Consider the following 19,099-nt stretch of genomic DNA (forward strand, 5'->3'; position numbering starts at 1 on the left):
CCTGGAAGAAAGGGTTACTTTAAATTGTCAGTATAGGATAACACTCCAAAGCCGTGGTGCTATTTCACATATAAGTTCTAATCTGAAAATGACAAACTATTTTAGACATTTTGAACTGGTAAATTTAGAATGACTTGTCTGGTGTCAGTTTTGTAATTCAGTTGGTAACAGTAAAGAAAGAAGGAAGAGATGAAAAATGTAAGATTGTTAGATGAAGAGGATGCCTAGAAAATAAAATTGTATTTGTAACATTTAGGTCACTTTCATGCTGCTAAAGTAAAACATTATTTTCCTATGTTTAAAATATAACACTTCCACCACACAGTGGTGCTATAGTTCTGGTATATTGTCATGTAGTTTTATATACAGTATAACCTTCTTTATTAAAAGGATTCTATTTTCCAAAGTTTTTTTGTCAGTCATAACATATGATTTGGCTGACATTTCTTATATCAGTTACATCAACTTTAATTTTTTTACACAAGAAGCCATTGCAATTTTTTTTTGTTTTTTAAATATATCTTTATTGATTTCAGAGAGAGGAAAGGAGAGAGAGAGAGACAGACAGAAACATCAATGATGAGAGAGTCATTGGGGATCGAACCTGCAACCCGGGCATGTGCCCTGACCGGGAATTGAACCCCGATCGCCTGGATCCTAGGTCGACGCTCAACCGCTGAGCCACGCCCGGCCGGGCCATTGCAATTTGATACATTTATGAATAGGAACTATTAGTTTCCATCTCTCCTCTTCTTAAACAGATGAGCTAAAAGGACAGCTGCGTAAAAGAGGCGTTCGTATTTTGACTGGATTGGGAAAATACTTTCAACAATTGGACAAGGAAGGAAATGGACTTTTAGATAAAGCAGATTTTAAGCAAGCTCTAAAAGTCTTTCACTTAGAAGTGTCCGAAAAGGTATGTACCAGAGACCTCGCTGCAGTGAATGATTTATTATTCTTGGGGATAGTCTTCACTTCTCGACTGAAATTTTAGTGGTTCATTTACCTCTTCCTTCTTCTTTGCGCCCTGTTATTAGTGTTAAACCATCAGGGAACAAGTCCTGGTGATTTTATAAATTTCAAAATTCATTCCTCTCTCATGTATCTGTTAAGAGTTTATTAACTAGCCATTGCCCTAAGCTCTGAGAATATATACTCCATACTCTAATATCTTCATAGTGAAAGGGTAGAAAGATATAAACGATTACAAAACAACGTGATGTGTATCAGGTAGAGAATGCTTGCCGAACCCATGGGATCAATTCCAAAGCAGGCTGTAGGGAAGGAGAGGGAAGACCATAGAAGGACCCCTGGAGGGACCCTTGGATATATCCAAGCTGAATTTTAAAGATGAGGAATTCAGCAGGCAAGAGGGCAGGGGTGTGGATCAGACGATGGAGAATTCACAGAAAGAAGAAGCACCTGTGAAGGCGTGGAGGGGAGAGGGGGTGTGGCCTGTCCAGGAGTTTCGAATGGTTCATGGCCTCACCCCCCACCCCAGAGCCTTCGCACTTACTGCTCCCCTCTGCTGTGAGTGATCTTCCTCTAGACCTGGGTGTGGCTGGATTTTCTCACCATTCAGGCCACCGTTTTCTCTACTGAGAGTACTGCCCTGACACTTCTGTCTCCAGGAGCACCCCATCTGATCCCTGGTCCTCTCCCTACCATTTACCTATTTTGTTTTCTTTATGCCACTTTTTAAGTATTGTCTGGCTGTGCCTGCAAGTAGAATGTAAACTCCATCAGGGCAGGGACCAGGGTGCTTCTAGTTTCATGCTCTATTTCTTTTTTCATTTAGTTTTTTTGTTGTTGTATGTGTTTTTTGTGTGTGTTTTTTTTACTGATACTAGGAAGGAGAGAGAGGGAGGGAGGGAGGGAGGGAGGGAGGGAGGGAGGGAGGGAGGGAGGGAGGGAAACATCGATATGAGAGAAATATTGATTGGTTTCCTCCCACATATGCCCTTCAGGGATTGAACCTGCAACCTGGGTATGTACCATGACTGGGAATCAAACTTGACACCTTTCGGTGTACAGGATGACCGTCATCCTCCGGCCAACTGAGCCACACCAGCCAGGGCTCCTGCTCTATTTCTAACACCTTCAATAGAACCTGGCTTATGGCAAGTGCTGAATAAATGCACACTGTATTAGTTGAAATGGGTAGAGAGATGGAAGGAAGGAAAAGAGAAAACTGAAGAGAAGATAAGAAGGATCTATTACATTAAAGCCATGCATGGCATGCTAAGAAGTTTGGATTTTATTCTAAAAGTATATGAATTTGAAACAAATCTACCTCAAGAATTTTCAGATAAAGAATCTTCTTCATTGTTCTCTTTTGCTTCAAACAGCCTTGTCACAAGATGTAGTGCATTTTGTGGAAGGAACACCAGAAATTGAATTTATGAGATACGGGTCCAAGTCTTAGCCTTACCACTTGAACTACGTGGTCTTGAATAGGTCTTTTCACTTTTCGAATTGACAGGCTCTGCTTGGGCAATCCAGAGATAAGGTGTATAGTCAGAGCATTTGAGCTTTGAAGCTCAAATGGGAACATTACATAGGAATATATGTCACTGACTATAAAATCTGTGCCAATATGATGTTGTATACTATTGTTGTGATAGACCTGTCTTTTGTGGGTTTTGCAACATTTAATTGTATGGCCCACCTAGCGACACTATGGATTATCTAACTTGACCTCTTCTTTTTATAAAACAAACAAACACAAAAAGCAATAAAAAAATTGGAAAACAATTTACCCACAATTACACAGGAAATTAATAACTGAGGTAAAACTAGAACTCAGATAATCTGGGCCAGTAGTCTTTCTGCATCACCACAATAATTTCATTTTTGGTTGATTTGCTAAATTTTTATGACTAGATTCAGGAATAAAAACTAAAAAATTATATAAGGCATCTAACATAGAGAGAACATATGAAAATATGAGTAAGCTTCCTCTTTTTCGTATATATTTTAAATAATATTCCCTGTTTTTCCCCCCTTACATCACTAGAGACTGGCCATGCAATAATAAGCGAAATTAAGTGGCTATAAAAATAAGAATATAAACAGAGGCATGGATACAGACTGACAGCTGTCAAAAGCGAGGTGTGGGGAAAGGGGACTGGGCAAAAGAAGGTGAAGGGATTAGCCAAAGAACACACACCCATAACCCTTAGCCACAGACAACAGTGTGGTGACGGCTAGTGGGAAGGAGGGGTGGGGGCAGGATGGAGGTGGGCAAAGGGGGGGAGGGGACATCTGCAGTAGTGTCAACCATAAAAATAATGTTAAAAAATTATTAATACATAGAATAACATATAAATACCTAACATATAGAAAGTAACCTTTTCTTTTAAAACTTGTCTTTTCTAACCACTCTTCTATTGGTTATTTCCGGTTTATCATTATTATAAAAAATGCTGCAATGCATACCTTTGTGCAGCCGCCTTTGCGTGCGCACGTGTGCACACGCACACACACACACGCGCGTGCACACACACACACACAGACACACACACGAATATAAGAATCACCAGCCTGGGTCTAATTGTGGAACTAGTTTGTGGTAAGGCATAGTTGTTTTCCCCGATAGGAAATTTTTAAAAAATTGGCATGCACCCTAAGTAGCTTAATTTCTACAGACATAATATCATTGAATTAACCTCAGTTTTTTTCAGCTAAATTATCATTTTTCATTTTGTACCATATCTTAAAACAAACGAGTTATATGAATTTGTTGCCACTTTTGGTAAGTTACTCAAGTCTTGAAAATTATTTCTTTTAAGCCTTATCTTTTTTTTTATTTTAAACGTATCTTTATTGATTTCAGAGAGAGGAAAGGAGAGGGAGAGAGAGATAGAAACATCAATGATGAGAGAGTCATTGATCGAGCCTGCAACCTGGGCATGTGCCCTGACCGGGAATTGAACCCCGATCGCCAGGATCCTAGGTCGATGCTCAACCGCTGAGCCACGCCCGGCCGGGCAAGCATTATCTTTTAATTCTAGTATTTCATGTGTTGGGTGAGCAAATGCATGTTTTCTTATCCATATTATGATTTTAAAGGTAAAGCTCATTTTCATACTTAAAAGCTCATTTTACAGACACATAAAGTATGTATCATTAAAGCAGACCAAAAAATACAGGGTGTCCCCCCAAAAATGTTTATACACTTTAACAGCCGATTTCTATTACATTTTGAAAATGAAAAGTATTTTAATAAACACTGCCTTTGTAATTATTCAAAGTGTGTGTACATTTGGGGAGGACACGCTATATATGGGGTGTTGAGAATTAGGGGGAAGCAGGGCATCTTAACATTTAGTTTTTCTTACTACAGCTTTATTTTAAACATTTGGAGAAAGTAGAAGAGAATATTTTTTGAGGAACTGTTGTAACCGGAAAGGGGACCTGGCACTGAGCAGTCTGCCTTGGGGCTTGCAGGCAGTGTGTGTGTTTTTAACTTGTTCAGGAAACACAAGTCCGGGAGATTTTGAGAGCATGTTTATTAAAGGTGGGGGCAATGAAACAGAGAAGAGCCTAGGACGGAAGAGGCAGCAGGAGAGCCCAGGCTGGCTGCTGTGGCGCACTGGGGAGCCAGAGAAAAGGGGCCTTGAAGACAGGCTGGGGGTTGGCCCTGCAGGAGCTGCCGCTGCCCCTGGCGCCTCTGGCTGCAAGCCTCCTGGGGACCCTTAGAGTTTAGGAGGTGCGCGCCTGTGGGGAAGAAGAGGCGGAAGGGAAAGGCGAGGGCATGCTCCCAGGGGAGAGAGGGTGCCAGGTCCTTTGTTTTGAGGGCTTTTAAAAACTGGGAGTTTAGGGGAGATCTTAGGGGAGGATCTCTAGAATATTCATGAACTTTTCCAGGTGTGCCCTTTCGGGGTTGTGGTTTCTACTGATTGGTCAGCGCCAGGGCAGGGGGTCTCTAGTCATGGCAGCTGGTCCTGGCATCACCACCTGGTTTTCTTGCTTTTCTGGGCCTGGAGCTGAAATACAACTGAGTCCTAAATGTTATGTCTAGGGAGGAGAGGTCAGAGGGTCTAAACCAGGGGTGGGGAACCACTGGCCCGAGGGCTGTATACGGCCCGGGAAATCATTTGGTCTGGCCCTGCCGAGGCAAGTGCAGGCAGGACTCGAAATTCAATAAATCTAGGAGCTTTTTCATAGCTAATTTTTAAGTTGATAATTTTGTATGGCCCAAGAATGATGTTATAAATATCCAGATGGCCCTTGTCCGGAAAGTGGTTCTCCACCCCTGGGAACCACAAGACCAACAATATGCCAGGGGAGGAAAGTCCACCCTGGGGGCAAGATCCAGCATCAGTTTTGCTCATTGCTAAACACCTGGGCTTTCCACCCTTGGCGACCTGTATCTGGCTGTAAATTGCTTGGCCAGTTTGTTCAGCTATCCCTCTCAGTTCCCTCACCAAGGAATTTTCCTAGCTTCTTAGTATCCTGCCTCACTATTATTTGTCAATCACCTTGTCAGATGTTTTATTTACATTCTCATTTAAAGCTAATGACTGAAACCCAAGTTTAAGAAAATCTCATGGTGTAATTTCTTTGTTGTCAGGAACTCTGGAAATAGAACATTCTATTAAATAGTGTATTTATTAAAGCAATAAGTGGCAATAGTAAAATGAACAAACTAGCATAAGGGATTTACTCACAATAACATCTTTTGCTGTAAATTATGGAATAATATTAGAATCATTCAAATATAATGCTTTATACTTTCAAGCATGAAGACTAGTAGACATACAATTAGTTGTGCTAATGCTATTGGAGGCATTCCAGAACCTGAAGTGATTTTTTAATTGTCACAGATATAATATGTAAAAATAATTAAGTGTCCAAATCCACATAAATGGTAAGAACTTTTTATTTTTGTATGGAAAGGAAATTAATTTAAAAAGACAAATTGTGTCTTGTTGCCACCACAGTTTCTTTAAAAGTTCTCTGAGTGCCTTTGATTGGATTTATATATAATTTTTTTTTTGGAATTTTCTTAAGTCCTCTACCTTGTTTAGGACTATAAAAGGTGTAATAAAATACTATTATCTTGTTGTCATGTACAATTTAAAGGTGTAAGAGTGGTTGTGCTCTCTGTCATTTCTAGGATTTTGAGTCTTCATGGCTAATTCTGAATGACAATGGCAGTGGCAGAGTTGACTATGGAGACTTCAGACGTGCCATTATTGGTGAAATGAATGAATACAGGAAATCATTTGTTCGAAAGGTAACTTTGTTATGTAATTTTTCAAATAGTTACTTTTAATAGATTGTTAGGTTCCTTATTTTTAAACTTTTATGAATTACCATTGAAAATGTTCTAAATCTCTTTACCTGTAAGATATTTTGGTTTTAGTAAAACACAAACAAACACATACAAATATAACTTTCCTAGGATAAAGCTAAGTAATTTATGCATATGTTTTAGAAAATATTATAAAAGGAAAATAAAACCTGAATCATATTTTGGTTCACAAATTACTAGTTCCATAAACTATTGGCTTCATAAATTACTAGGTATGTGACTATATGTGGTTTTATAAAAAACTTATCTTTATTGTTGAAAGTATTACAGATATCCCCCATTTTTCCCCATTGATCCTCTCCACCCTGCATCTGCCTCCCCAACCCCTTCCTAACCTTCACAACACTATTGTCTGTGTCCATGGGTTATGCATATATGCGTGTAAGTTCTTTGATTAATCTCTCCCCACCCACTCCCCCAGCCCCGCCTTCCCACTGAGATTCATCAGTCTGTTCCATGCTTCTCTGTCTCTGGATATATTTTGTTCCTCAGTCTGTTGTGTTTATTAGATTCCACATATGAGTGAGATCATGTAAAACTGAATCAGGAAGAATCAGAAAACCTGAATAGGCTAATAACAACTGATGGGATCGAAGCAGCAATAAAAAAAACTCTCAGCAAACAAAAGCCCTGGTCGAGACAGCTTTACAGGGAAGCTTTCTAATTCTTTAAGTTGTAGGGTTAGATAGTTTATTAAAAAATGTTTTTGCTTTTTGAGGTAGGCCTGTAGTTCTCTGAACTTTCCTCTCAGGACTGCTTTTGCTGTGTCCCCAAAATTTTGAATTGTTGTGTGTTCACTTTTGTTTTTTTCCAGGAAGTTTTTTATTTCTTTCTTGATCTTATGGGTAACCCATTCATTGTTTAATAACGTGCTATTTAGCCTCCATGTGTTTGAATGTTTTTTGTTTTTTATTTATTTATTTTTTTAAATATATCTTTATTGATTTCAGGGAGAGGAAAAGAGAGGGAGAGAGAGAGATAGAAACATCAGTGACAAGAGAGTCATTGATCGGCTGCAGCCCGCAACCCGGGCATGTGCCCTGACCAGGAATCGAACCCTGATCACCTGGATCCTAGGTCAACGCTCAACCGCTGAGCCACGCCCGGCTGGGCTGAATGTTTCTGAATTACTGTAGTTGATTTCTAATTTCATGCCATTGTGATCCAAGATGCTTGATATGATTTCAGTCTTCTTGAACATGTAGAGACGTGTTTTGTGTCCTAACATGTGGTCTATCTTTGAGCATGACCCACGTGCACTTGAGAGGAGTGTATATTCTGCAGCTTTGGGGTGAAATGTTCTGTAAATATCCGTTAAATCCATCTGATCTAGTCACTGTTTCTGTGTTGATTTTTTTGTCTGGAAGATATATCCAGGGAGGTCAATGGAGTGTTAAAGTTCCTGACTATGACTTTATTGCTGTTGATCTCTCCCTTAAAGTCCTTAAGGTTATTATTGATAGGGCCTTACTTATTGCTGTTTTAATTCTTTATGCCTATGTTTCTCGTTCTCTCTATTTCAGCTTCTTATTACAGCAATCCCTTTAACATTTCTTGCAGTGCTGGTTTGGTGGTGATAAATTCCTTTAGTCTTTTTTTGTCTGGAAAGCTATTTATTTCACCATCTATTTTGAATGATAGCCTTGCTGGATAGAGTATTCTTGGTTTCAGATCCTTGTTTTGCATTACCTTGAATACTACATGCCATTCCCTTCTGGCGTGTAGAGTTTCTGAAGAAAAATCAGCTTACAGCCTTATAGGAGCTCCTTTGTAGGTAACAGCTTGCTTTTCTCTTGCTGCCTTTAAGATTGTCCTTTTGTCTTGAATTTTTCGCACTTGAATTATGATGTATCTGGGCATGAGCCCCTTTGAGTTATTCTTGCTTGGGACTCTCTGTGCCTCCTGAACTTGTGTGACATTTTTCTTGACCAGGTTGGGGAAGTTTTCTGCCATTATTTCTTCAAACAGGTTCTCTAATCTTTGCTAACTTTCTCCATCTTGTGGCATTCCTATGATGTGAATATTGTTACATTTCATGTTGTCCCACAGCTTTCTTAAACTGTCCTCCTGTTTTTAAATTGTTTTTTCTTTTTGAATCTCTGATTGAGTGATTTTTTTTCTGCCCTGTCTTCTAATTCACTGATCCAATCTTCAGCTTTCTCTAATCTGCTGTTTATTCCTTCCAATGTAGTCTTTATTTCTACTATGTCATCCTTCATAGTTTCCATATCTTTTCTCATGTTGTTGAGCATCCTTACAATCAGTATTCTGATCTCTATATCTGATAGATTGCTTATCTCCATTTCATTTAGCTCTTTTTCTGGAGACTTCGCTTGTCCTTTCATTTGGGGCTTGTTTTTTTGCCTTCCTATTTTGGCTGCCTATGTATTAGGTGGCTCTGGTAGGACTCAGTCTTTTTTGGAGGGTCTCTGGTGTAGGCCAATGTCAGACACTCTTTGTAACTGGCCTTGAGCACCCTGTTTGGAGCTATAAACAACTCACGGCTTGTGGTTCCCTCTGCTGGGATGGCTTGTTTCCTTTGCTGGGGCTGAGTGTGTTTGGACAGGACCAAGATGCACACCAAAGTATGCTTTTTCCAAAGCCAGGGTCCAGAAACAGATCAGGCAAAGACTCAAAGCACAGGTCCACCTCTGTCTGCAGGCTGATTTGATCTTAGTCTCTTAATGAGCCTCGGGCTGTAGAACACAGCAAGGCATAAACTCCATAGGGTGGGGTGAGAGGTTTTCTAGTGAGTGGGGCAACTGCTTTCCTCCTAGGGAAAAGCTGCCTGGCTGGCAAAGGTCTGCCTGAGAAAGATATCCTCTGCAGTATGGGGGAATGACTCAGTGCAGGAATCCAGATGTCTGCCCTCTGAGATCCATCTCCAGAGCTGGAAACCCTGGATTCTTCTCACACTGCTTTAGTCCACTCTGCCCTCCCTCTCCAGGAGCCCAAGAGGAGTGGCTACACATTAAACTTTGTGCATTGGCCTTTTTTGAAGAGGGTGCCTGTAGTTCCAGCCATCTTTCCCTGGCAGACAAAAACCCTGCTCCTTTCTGCAGCCAGATGTTATGTGGGCACCTTTCTCAGTTCTGGTGCTATGGGCTGGGGAGCCAAGCTTGGGTTTTAGGCCCCAGAGTTCTCATTGGTAACTCTCCACAGCTGAGATATCCCTCTGGACCTTCAGCTGCTGCCTGTGGGAGCCCAATCAACCCTCTTGCGCCTCCACACATCCTACCAGTCTCTATGTGGTCTCCATTTTTACTCCTTGGTAATGAGGGTGCTCTCCAGCCAGTCTTCGGTGGATTATACAGGATTTTTTTTTATATTTTAGTTGTAATTCCACTTTGGTCCTTAGAAACTGTCAGTGTAGCTTCCACTCAATCTGCCTCCATCTTGGAATCTCCACTATATGTGTTTTTTAAATATCTCAAACCTCAGTTCCTTATCTCTCAGAGTTGGTATAAGGATTGAATTAGATAATATGTGTAAAATTCTTCGAGTTGTGGCTTTCCCATGGTCAAGGCTCAATGCATGTTATCTTAGCCTGACTAAGATGGTTCTCTGGTTTTTATAACATGCATGCCAAATGTTAAAATGAAGATTAAAATGATCATGTTAAATTGGAACTAAAAACAGGAGTATTGATTTTTATAGGGAACTACATATTACTCCAGCCTGGTAGCATTTTAGAACATACTTTTGAGCAATGTACTTTTATTTTCTTTTGTTTATGTACCTAATATAAAATGTATATGTATCTAATACTGAACAAAGCTATTGTGTATAGAATAGTATAGACAATTACATCAAGTATCAATCTCAAATAAAACATACCAAAATCTCTACTGGCCAAAAGACAATTAAAAACCTTAAACCAAACAAATTTTCCCCATAGTATGTGTAAATTTGCATCTATTTGTACTTTACATACCCTGGTGATAGGTTTGAGTATCAGAAGTAGAAACTGGAGAGTTGTCTCTTTTATATATCTTGGTACTGAGAACAGAGGACAAAAGTAGAGTTATAAGGTACTGTATTAGTTTGCTAAGGCTGCCATAACAACTACCACAGATTAGGTGGTTTAAACAACATAAATCTATTGTCTCAACATTCTGGTGGCTAGAAGTGCAAGATCAAGGTGTCAGCAGGTTTGGTTTCTCCTGAGGCTTCTCTCCTTGGCTTGTAATTGCCTTCTCCCTTGGTGTTGTTCATATGGTTGTACCTTAGTCTGTGTTGTCTTTGTCCTAATCTCTTCTTTTTATAAGGACCCCAGTCATATTGGATTAGGGCCCACCCTAATGATTCCATTTTAACTGAATAACCTCTTTGATTTTACTGATGGAATATTTGGAAGTTCACTTTTAAATCAAAATAGTTCTGGCAATTTGTCTTAGCCATTTATCAGTTTCATTTGGATCTTAAGCTGGAAGTTACCTGAAAGGTTTTTTTACCTAACTCTAGTGTGTAGAGGAGGAAAGCCAAGGCAACAGAGGTTAGGTTACTTTATCAAAGTCAAGGTGCTAGAAAGTGGTAGAACTAATATTTGAGTGCAGGTTACCTATTTTGACCCCTAGAAAGAATATACCTAATCTATAAATAGAGCCTAGCAGCCATTCCCAATAGAGGCCTGTCACACAGACCAAGCTTCAGGGAGCAGCCTGCACTGTGTTCCTACTATATGGGCCAGCCCTTATAAAGGGGTTTCTGGAATTGTGTTTCAACCAATAGAACTGAGACTTTCCCTGTTCAGTAGGAACTGTGCAGATATATCCTCATTAGCATCTTACTGGCCTATCAGAGCAGCTCCATTCTGACCAATCAAAACAGTGCTTTTTAGACCAATCAAATTGTGAGGATTTGGAGTCCTCATTTGCACGAGCATGGACCAATTGCATCCAGGAGCAGAGACTTCTCTCTCTAAGTCAGCTTTCTGTAGGCTAGGGTGGTGCACTTTCCCTTTCCATGGAATACTGAAGACTGTGTTTTCCCAGCTGGAGCTGAAACACTGAAGATGTCACTTCAGACCAGAGTGAAACAGACTAGAGGAGAGCAGAGCACACAGACCAGACCAGAGTGAAATGGAGCAGACCAGATAGGAGCAGCCATGCTGTTCCACAGCCTGCTATTTCACAGTTGAGCTCTTTGCACTTGATAGTCTCCTTCTGCACTGTACTCCAAATTGAGGATTCCTGTTGGCATTGAATTGGTGCCAGCGACCATCAACTGACACCTTATATCTTGCTCTAATACCTTTCTTCCTTGTATTCATGATGCTTCCTTCATATATCAGTTTAGAATTTTTAAATTGTTTAGAGCCAATAAATAACTACTGGAAAATAAAAAATTAAGCTTGCATGTCTAATGATTTCACAGAAAAAAATAACATTTCTCTTGTTATTTAGGCCTTTATGAAACTGGATTTCAACAAAACTGGCAGTGTGCCTATTATAAACATAAGAAAATGTTACTGTGCAAAGAAGCATCCTCAAGTAATTTCAGGTAATTATTATGAGTTAAAATGCATTAGATTTCTAAAATGTTAGTTAATAAAAATAATATCTTCAAATAATATTAATTTTTACTGTGGACCTGAGGCCATTAGGGAGGAATAAACAATTATCTTTTAAATTAGAAAAGTGAGAGCTATTTGATCTTCATTTAAAACTTCTTAGATCTATTGTCTGTACTTATTTTTTTCTTTGATGTTTATAATCAAGATTGAACTTTTATTTCCTGTTGAGATATTGAGGAGTTTGAGTTAAAAACAACAGAATAGATACAGAGAACAGATAATAATACGTGCAAGTTCTCTGAATTAGTTTTACTGAAAGCACTTATACTTGAAGACTTGAGGCAGAATCCCTTTCTCTAAGGGTAAAGCTATACATACAATGAACATACATATGTCTGTGAAAATTTGAGGATATAGAAAACATCTCAAAGTGATTCTAGAAATTCATTACCTACTATATTTCTTCTGACTTTAAATTTTACATAATTGATTTATAAATGAATTTTTATTATGCAGAAAGCATTTGTCCATAGTAACTTCTCCTCTTTACATCACATTTCCTTCTACAGAGGTAGCAATTACTATTATTTAATATATATATTTCAGTCCTTGTATGGATTTTCATAGTTTACATGTACTGTAAATACTGTTTTTTCATGAACAGATCACTAAACATATTGCTATGTAGTTTGCTTTTTATACTCAACAATATGTTTGAGAGTATTTTTTATGTTAATCCACATTGAGCTACCTTATTTTTATCTGCTGCATATTATTATTTTAAAAAATAAATATACTGTAATTTATTTGGCTAGTCTCCTATTGGAAGACTTTTAATTTCTACTTACTGATGTGCAACCAATAAAGCAATAGGCTTATTTGGCCTATTTTCTGCTATTTTCTTGGGACAATATCAAGACCTACAATATCTACATTTCAAGTTTGTTTTTTTTTTTTCCATTGCTTTTCACAGAGAGTAGAAGGGGGGGAGGGGGAGGGAAAAGGAGAAGGAGAGGGAGAGAGAGAGAGAGAGAGAGAGAGAGAGAGAGAGAGAGAGAGAGAGAGAGATATCAATGTAAGAAAGACACATTGATTGGTTGCCTCCCGCATGCGCCTGGATGGGGACCAAGGATTGAGGTGGCAACCGAGGTACGTGCCCTTGGCTGGAATCGAACCCAGGACCCTTCAGTCCATGGGTTGATGCTCTAACCACTGAGCCAAACCGGCTAGGGCAACATTTCAAGTTTTAATTGATACTTCCAAATTGCTTTGTGAGATGGCTATACCAGATTATACAGCTATTAGTTGGAGAATTTATTTTAACTCAGATTTTTACCAATCTATTAGGCTATAGTTTTTTTAATTTGCATTTCCCTGGTTATTAGGGAGGTTGAGCATATTTTTGTATATATATATATATATATATACCATTTATAATTTATATTTAATGAATAACTTCTAATTAATAATTTTGATTATATACTGTTAAATACTATAGAATGCTATTTTTCTAAAATTTTCCTTTTTTAATATTAAAAAGATATACTGTAATTACTTTGGTTTATTATTTTTATTAACCCTTGTAAATAGTTTATTCATTACTTTTAATTGTGAAGTAAAAAAACACAGAATTTGTTATGACGATTAAAGCTAATAATCACCACTGGCTTCCCAATTTTTAATAATTTATTTCAGGTCAAATTAGCTTAATTTGCTTATCAATGACTTTAAATGAACTACAGTTGCTGTAAGAGAATTTCTAGTATTATTTAGTTATATATATAGTATCTCTTTCTCTTAAAACCCATGTCACTCTCTGCTTTTTTCCTTTAATTAATCATACTAAAGATAGGGACAAGATAGTTTACTATTCATAATTAAGTGCTTTCAACACCATGTAGGTTTTATCTTTGTCTTCTTCCCTCTAATAATCTTAATTAAGTTGCTTAAGTAGCTTTAGGTTTTTTTATATATCCTTGAATTGTTGGTGAGGGTTTTGTTTTGTTGTTGGATAAACCTTTGTTAGTTTAAGAAATTACATACCTTGTCTTTTGCATTCACATTGAAGAAGATAAGCTAGCAAACTAAACCTTAAAAGAGGAAAACCTTACTGTTTAAAGAAAACACACCCTTTTTAAAATCTATCATTATAAATTATAATTTTCTCACAGACCCATCTTTGGGATATAGATTGTTTACAATTTAAATTAATTTCAAATCAAGGCTTTTAGATCAGACATTTTAATAACTACAGAAAATATAATTTATTTTGTTTAATTTATTTAAAGTATTTTCAACTTTAATAGAAATGGAATTTAGTGTTTTTCTGTGTAATAGTATTAGAAATCTAATGTTTATTAAAATACTAAGAGAAGTAAAGAAAGGTTAGTTACAAATGATAAAAAGTAGGCATTTCCTGGGTGGGAATACAAAGAGGTATAAAATTCTTGAGTATTTGAAATAAATATTTACTTAAAAATATATTTAAATAAAAATGTTTTTCTTAGAAAAAAATAGTGTGAAAACTTAGCTGTTCAAAACTATGGATAGTAGACAGAGAGGGAGATCTCTTCTGCCAAGAGGTGTATATTTTTATATAGATTAGTTCTTGATTAATTTTTATCCCTGACTAACATTCGATCACAAATTCACTTTATTGTTTTATATTACCATATTTGTATGGCATAATTATTCAGTCCTTGTTTAGTCAACCTGTTGTTTTTTTTTAAAAATAACCATTGTTTTTTATTTCCTACATATGTTTTTAAAAGACAGCAGCATCTTGCTATTCAAAGCAGATTTTATTCTTTTAGCTTGAATGAATTGTTATCTAAGTCCATTAGAGAACCTCTGGTGTTTGAAAAAGATCTAACTCTTGCCATAATTTTGCCTATTTTGTTGGATAAACAATTAAGGTAGTATTCCAATTTAAGTTTGTTATTTTAAAATGCAACATGACTTTAAAATAATTTATACCAACTCTCCTTAAATAAAAAAATAAATTAAAAAAATAAAATGATTTATAGGCACTTGGATTTTTCTAACCCATTTTCTGCCTTTGTGTATGGGCCTCTGTTTATTTTCTTTGAGTATTATCTGACCATCTGTAACTTCCTTTCATCTCTTAATTCCTCTTTTCTTACTAAAAAAATAATGAATGCCTCTTTTCTGGTTTTATTCTAAGATCCTGAGAGTAGATTAGTGCCAGGAGGGTAGGGAGTGAAGGGAGTGGCAAATTAGTGAGAAGGGTTCTGTGATGGAGAACCTACAGTCAAGATGGTCAGTGAAAGCTTCCCAAGAAAATGGTGTTTAAGCTGAGACTGATCTTCCTCTCTGACCATAATATGATCGAATTTTATTTAAATAACTTATTGTTCTCTTTCTGAACTAAAAAAAATCAAATGAGCTCTGGTCAGGTAGCTTAGCTGGTTAGAGCGTCATTCTGATAAGCCAAGGTTGGAAGTTCGATCCCTGGCACATACAAGAATAAACCAATGAATGCATAAATAAGTGGAACAACAAATCGATGTTTCTCTGTCTCTATCTCTCTCTCTCCCCCTCCACCCCCCTTCCTCTCTTTAAAATCAATTTTAAAAAATTTTTAATCAAATAAATTTTTAAAAGGATAAATCAGATATTTTATGTTCTCTCTTTAAATAACAAATTAAGGAATTATAATCTTTTTTACACATATGATTCTCAATAGCATCTTCTTATAGGATAAAGTCAATCATATTTAATATAACCCAATGGAAACAGCCTACTTAATGTCAGAGATTAAAATATAATGATTTAATCAAATGTAAGTGCTTCCAGCAAACATTTTCATAGGCCTTTGAATCTTGTGTTTGCAGTAATATTTTCTAGCTGCAGTCATGAGTAACTGACTCACAAATTAACTAATGCCTGAATGAAGAGAGCTTTTCACACATTGCATCACTACGTTAACAGCTTATAAATCTTTGAAATTATTTGTTTTTTTCTTATTTCTAATGGGAAGCTGAGTCCTCTAAAGCATTAAGAAATACAAGCATATCTACAGTTCTAATTGTTATTTTGCCTATACATATAGGATGTGCCTTATCAGAAGTTTAAAAGATGCCTCCAATTAAATTCTAGTTCATGCAAGAAGATGTTTAAATAAATTGGAGGATAATTTGACATAAGATTTCAAATTGTTGAAAAGATTTTACAAGGTGATTACGTATTTCTTTACCACCATCAGTCATTGTCCTGTGCTTTTATGGAGATTGTCACATCATCAGTACAATTTTGCAGGCCATTCCACAGAGGAAGAAATCAAATTGTCTTTTCTGGAGACATTACAAGGTGCCTGCAGCAAGTCTGAGGAAGTGTCCTATGGAGAATTTGAAGATTACTATGAAGGTATAAGTATAGGAGTAGTGGATGATGAAGATTTTGTTACTATTTTACGTACTCCATGGGGGATTTAGATTTTTTAAATTAGCCCTAAGCGTTTTAAAGGAGAGACGAATTAAATGTAAAGTAAGATCAAACACTGGAATATATTTTTCCTAGAGCTCTATTCTCTTTTTTCTCAAAAAAATTGAGTCTGGAGAGAGAAATATTCAGAAAGACAGGTGTAGGGGTATTTGTATGTTCACGTGCAGGTATGAGTGCTCACCTGTTTATAAGTTCGAAAGGGCCTATGGTTTTCACTTCCTACTTAACTTGAATGTTTTTCAGAGGTCTTTTTTTTATTAGCCTTTGTAAGAAAGTAACATCTGTATCAAACCGTAAGAGATCATCCATGTAGTAACCAAGTTTTTTGTCTATTTTGTTTTGTTATTGATATCCCCCCCAAAAATTGCTGCCATTCCCAATTTGATAAATTGGAATTGGGCTCAAAGCTTGTCAGACTGAAATTGTTCAACTCGTTTCAAACATATAAAATGTTAAAGGGATCAAGGGATATGCAAAATAAATTTTCCATGCAGTGTGATTATGGATGTTTTCTGTAACATAAATATTTTGAATGTTGGAGGTCTACTCCTAAAATGCTTATTTAAACACAGACTTGTGAATTCTTGTCTTCTACATTATGTGCTGTTGTTTGTCCAATAGAGCACAATGTAATTATTTTAGTGACCAGCTCTATTCCCCACTGTAGTCCTTGCAACCTGCACAGAATTATTATTTAGAAACAATACAAAATGGGGGGTGGGTGGCCTTTTTTTAAGATTATTAAGTAAGCATCTTAAAAAGTGCATTGTTACATATATGGACTGACAGATAAGTTAGTAATTCTTAACCAAAATGTAAAAAGATATTTTGTGTCCCTAAGATGAATTTAAGTTATTCTAAACATCTTTATTTTTGGTATATAAACAACTGAAACATTTTCTTCGAAATAGATATTATTTAATGGTTAGACATGTTGTAATCATTCTTTCTAAATTCTTCTATGTTCTTCACTTCTCTTTGGAGATAGAAAGAAGAAAGAGCTTTTTATAGAGTTGTTTCCAAGTTCATAATTTAAAATGTTATATGTTGATATAAATTAGAAAAAAAATAGTGTTGAATAAAATAAGTGGTTAAAAAAATGAAAATATATACTTTGTAGAATACAACTTTTGGCATATAATTTTATTCATCTATACCCTTGGCAACATTTTAAAAAGTGTGATGGGTGTGAACTAAATAGACTCAAAGTAGTACCTTTACAAGATTTGAGGAGGTACCAAAACTCACTGCTAAACTATCAGAAAAAAAATATGTATAATCATTTTGGTTCTGTTTTCACTAGCAAAGTTCTTTATTCTTTGGAATTTTTTTCAATTCGGTTATTGTAATTAAAATAATGTGCTGGAACACTTTTTGGCTGATAGAAGTCTTTGACACTGTTTCTGAGTCACATTCTTCTACTTGGAAAAATGTATCCAACTATAGTCATCTTAAACCCTATAAATTGCTCTCATGTTAAAATGACTCATGATACTGTGGGTGCTCAGTGTGCATGTAGTATTTTTTTATTGATAAAATTGTATTTAGTTCTCCCTAACAATTCTATTTTAATATTGCTGTGTCATATTTTCCTGTGAATATAATCAGAAAATGTACAGGCTGTCATACTGTAAAAAAAAGTGTGTGGGGGAGATTCTTCTGGGATTTAACATATTAATGTGACAGCATACTTTTAAATAAACCTCCACACTCTTAAATATAAATATTCACCTATGGTTATCTGTGGGAAGTTTCTCTATTTAAAATATGTAAGTTTTTTTGTAGTTAATTTCTTGATTTACACAGTTATTTCCATGTAGAGTTAGAAAATACATATTCAGTGTTATTTAGTGTATTTTGTTAAGTTGTAATTGGTGGCACAATAAATCATTTTGCTTTGCCTCACTGTCTGCATTCTTCTTTGACTTTTGTATAGTAAAATCTATTATTTACTATTAAATTCAGTAGAAGAGCATCTAATAGAAATTATACTTTCAAACATCCAAAACATAAAAATTGACTCTTGAAATTCTATTCTAATAGTCTTCAAGATTTTAAAATATTTCTTGATTAACTTTAAACTATTAAGTTCTATGCTGTGATGATGTTACATGAATTTTATAGTTAAGTGTATTTCATTGTTCTCTAGGTCTTCAAAAGGTAGTTATTTGTTTTGGTACAGAACTGCTTTCCAAATTAACAGCACTATTTATTGAATTCAATATATTGATTTTCTTTACTGTTTCTATTCTCATAAATAAAGTTTTACAGAATGTTCAGGAAAAATTTACATTTTATCAGAAAACGGGATATTCTTTAGGAACTTTTTAGCTATATTTAATTAGGAAAAAATATATACATTTTCACGATGAAGCAACTCTATAGTATAGATAAAAGTATAAGTTCCTGTTTTAAATTTTATAGTATATAAAAGTATATTGCTTAATGAAGCAGCTGCTCAGGGAGAGGCGCTTACAATAATCCATAATTTTGACACATATATAAAACACATTTTATTGATTACTTTGGATTCCAGTCTCAGTTGTTGTCAGTTGCTGCAGGAGAGAATCCACAGTAAGCTCTGTGGCCTGGTGCAGATCCACACGCCTCCGTGGGATTCCAGTTTGTGGGCTCGCGGGAGTCACACAGGCACTGTGAAGACTCCTCCCCGTGAGGGTGGCCAGTGAGGACGAGCGTCCACAGCGACGGGCTCGGGGAGGTAGAAGGAGCCGAGCCCGTGGAAGAAGCCAAGCAAGAGAGAGGGGAGCCCGCTGGGCTGACAGGGCATTAGTGCCTCCGTG

The 19,099-nt window shown here is 36.5% G+C and overlaps 1 protein-coding gene across 1 annotated transcript in view; it reads left to right on the forward strand.

Annotated features, from left to right (window-relative positions):
• Positions 1 to 18,198, forward strand: part of CAPS2 (calcyphosine 2) — a 45,342-nt gene extending 27,144 nt beyond the window's left edge. Inside the window, exons 16-19 of the mRNA XM_081129352.1 lie at positions 762 to 916; positions 6,122 to 6,241; positions 11,725 to 11,821; positions 16,113 to 18,198. Of these exons, the coding sequence (XP_080985478.1) occupies positions 762 to 916; positions 6,122 to 6,241; positions 11,725 to 11,821; positions 16,113 to 16,288 (548 nt within the window). The 3' untranslated portion in view covers positions 16,289 to 18,198. The remainder of the gene's footprint in view (positions 1 to 761; positions 917 to 6,121; positions 6,242 to 11,724; positions 11,822 to 16,112) is intronic.
• The last annotated feature ends 901 nt before the right edge of the window (positions 18,199 to 19,099 follow it).

This window comes from Miniopterus schreibersii (assembly GCF_964146895.1).
Source record: "Miniopterus schreibersii genome assembly, chromosome: 2".
NCBI lineage: Eukaryota > Metazoa > Chordata > Mammalia > Chiroptera > Miniopteridae > Miniopterus > Miniopterus schreibersii.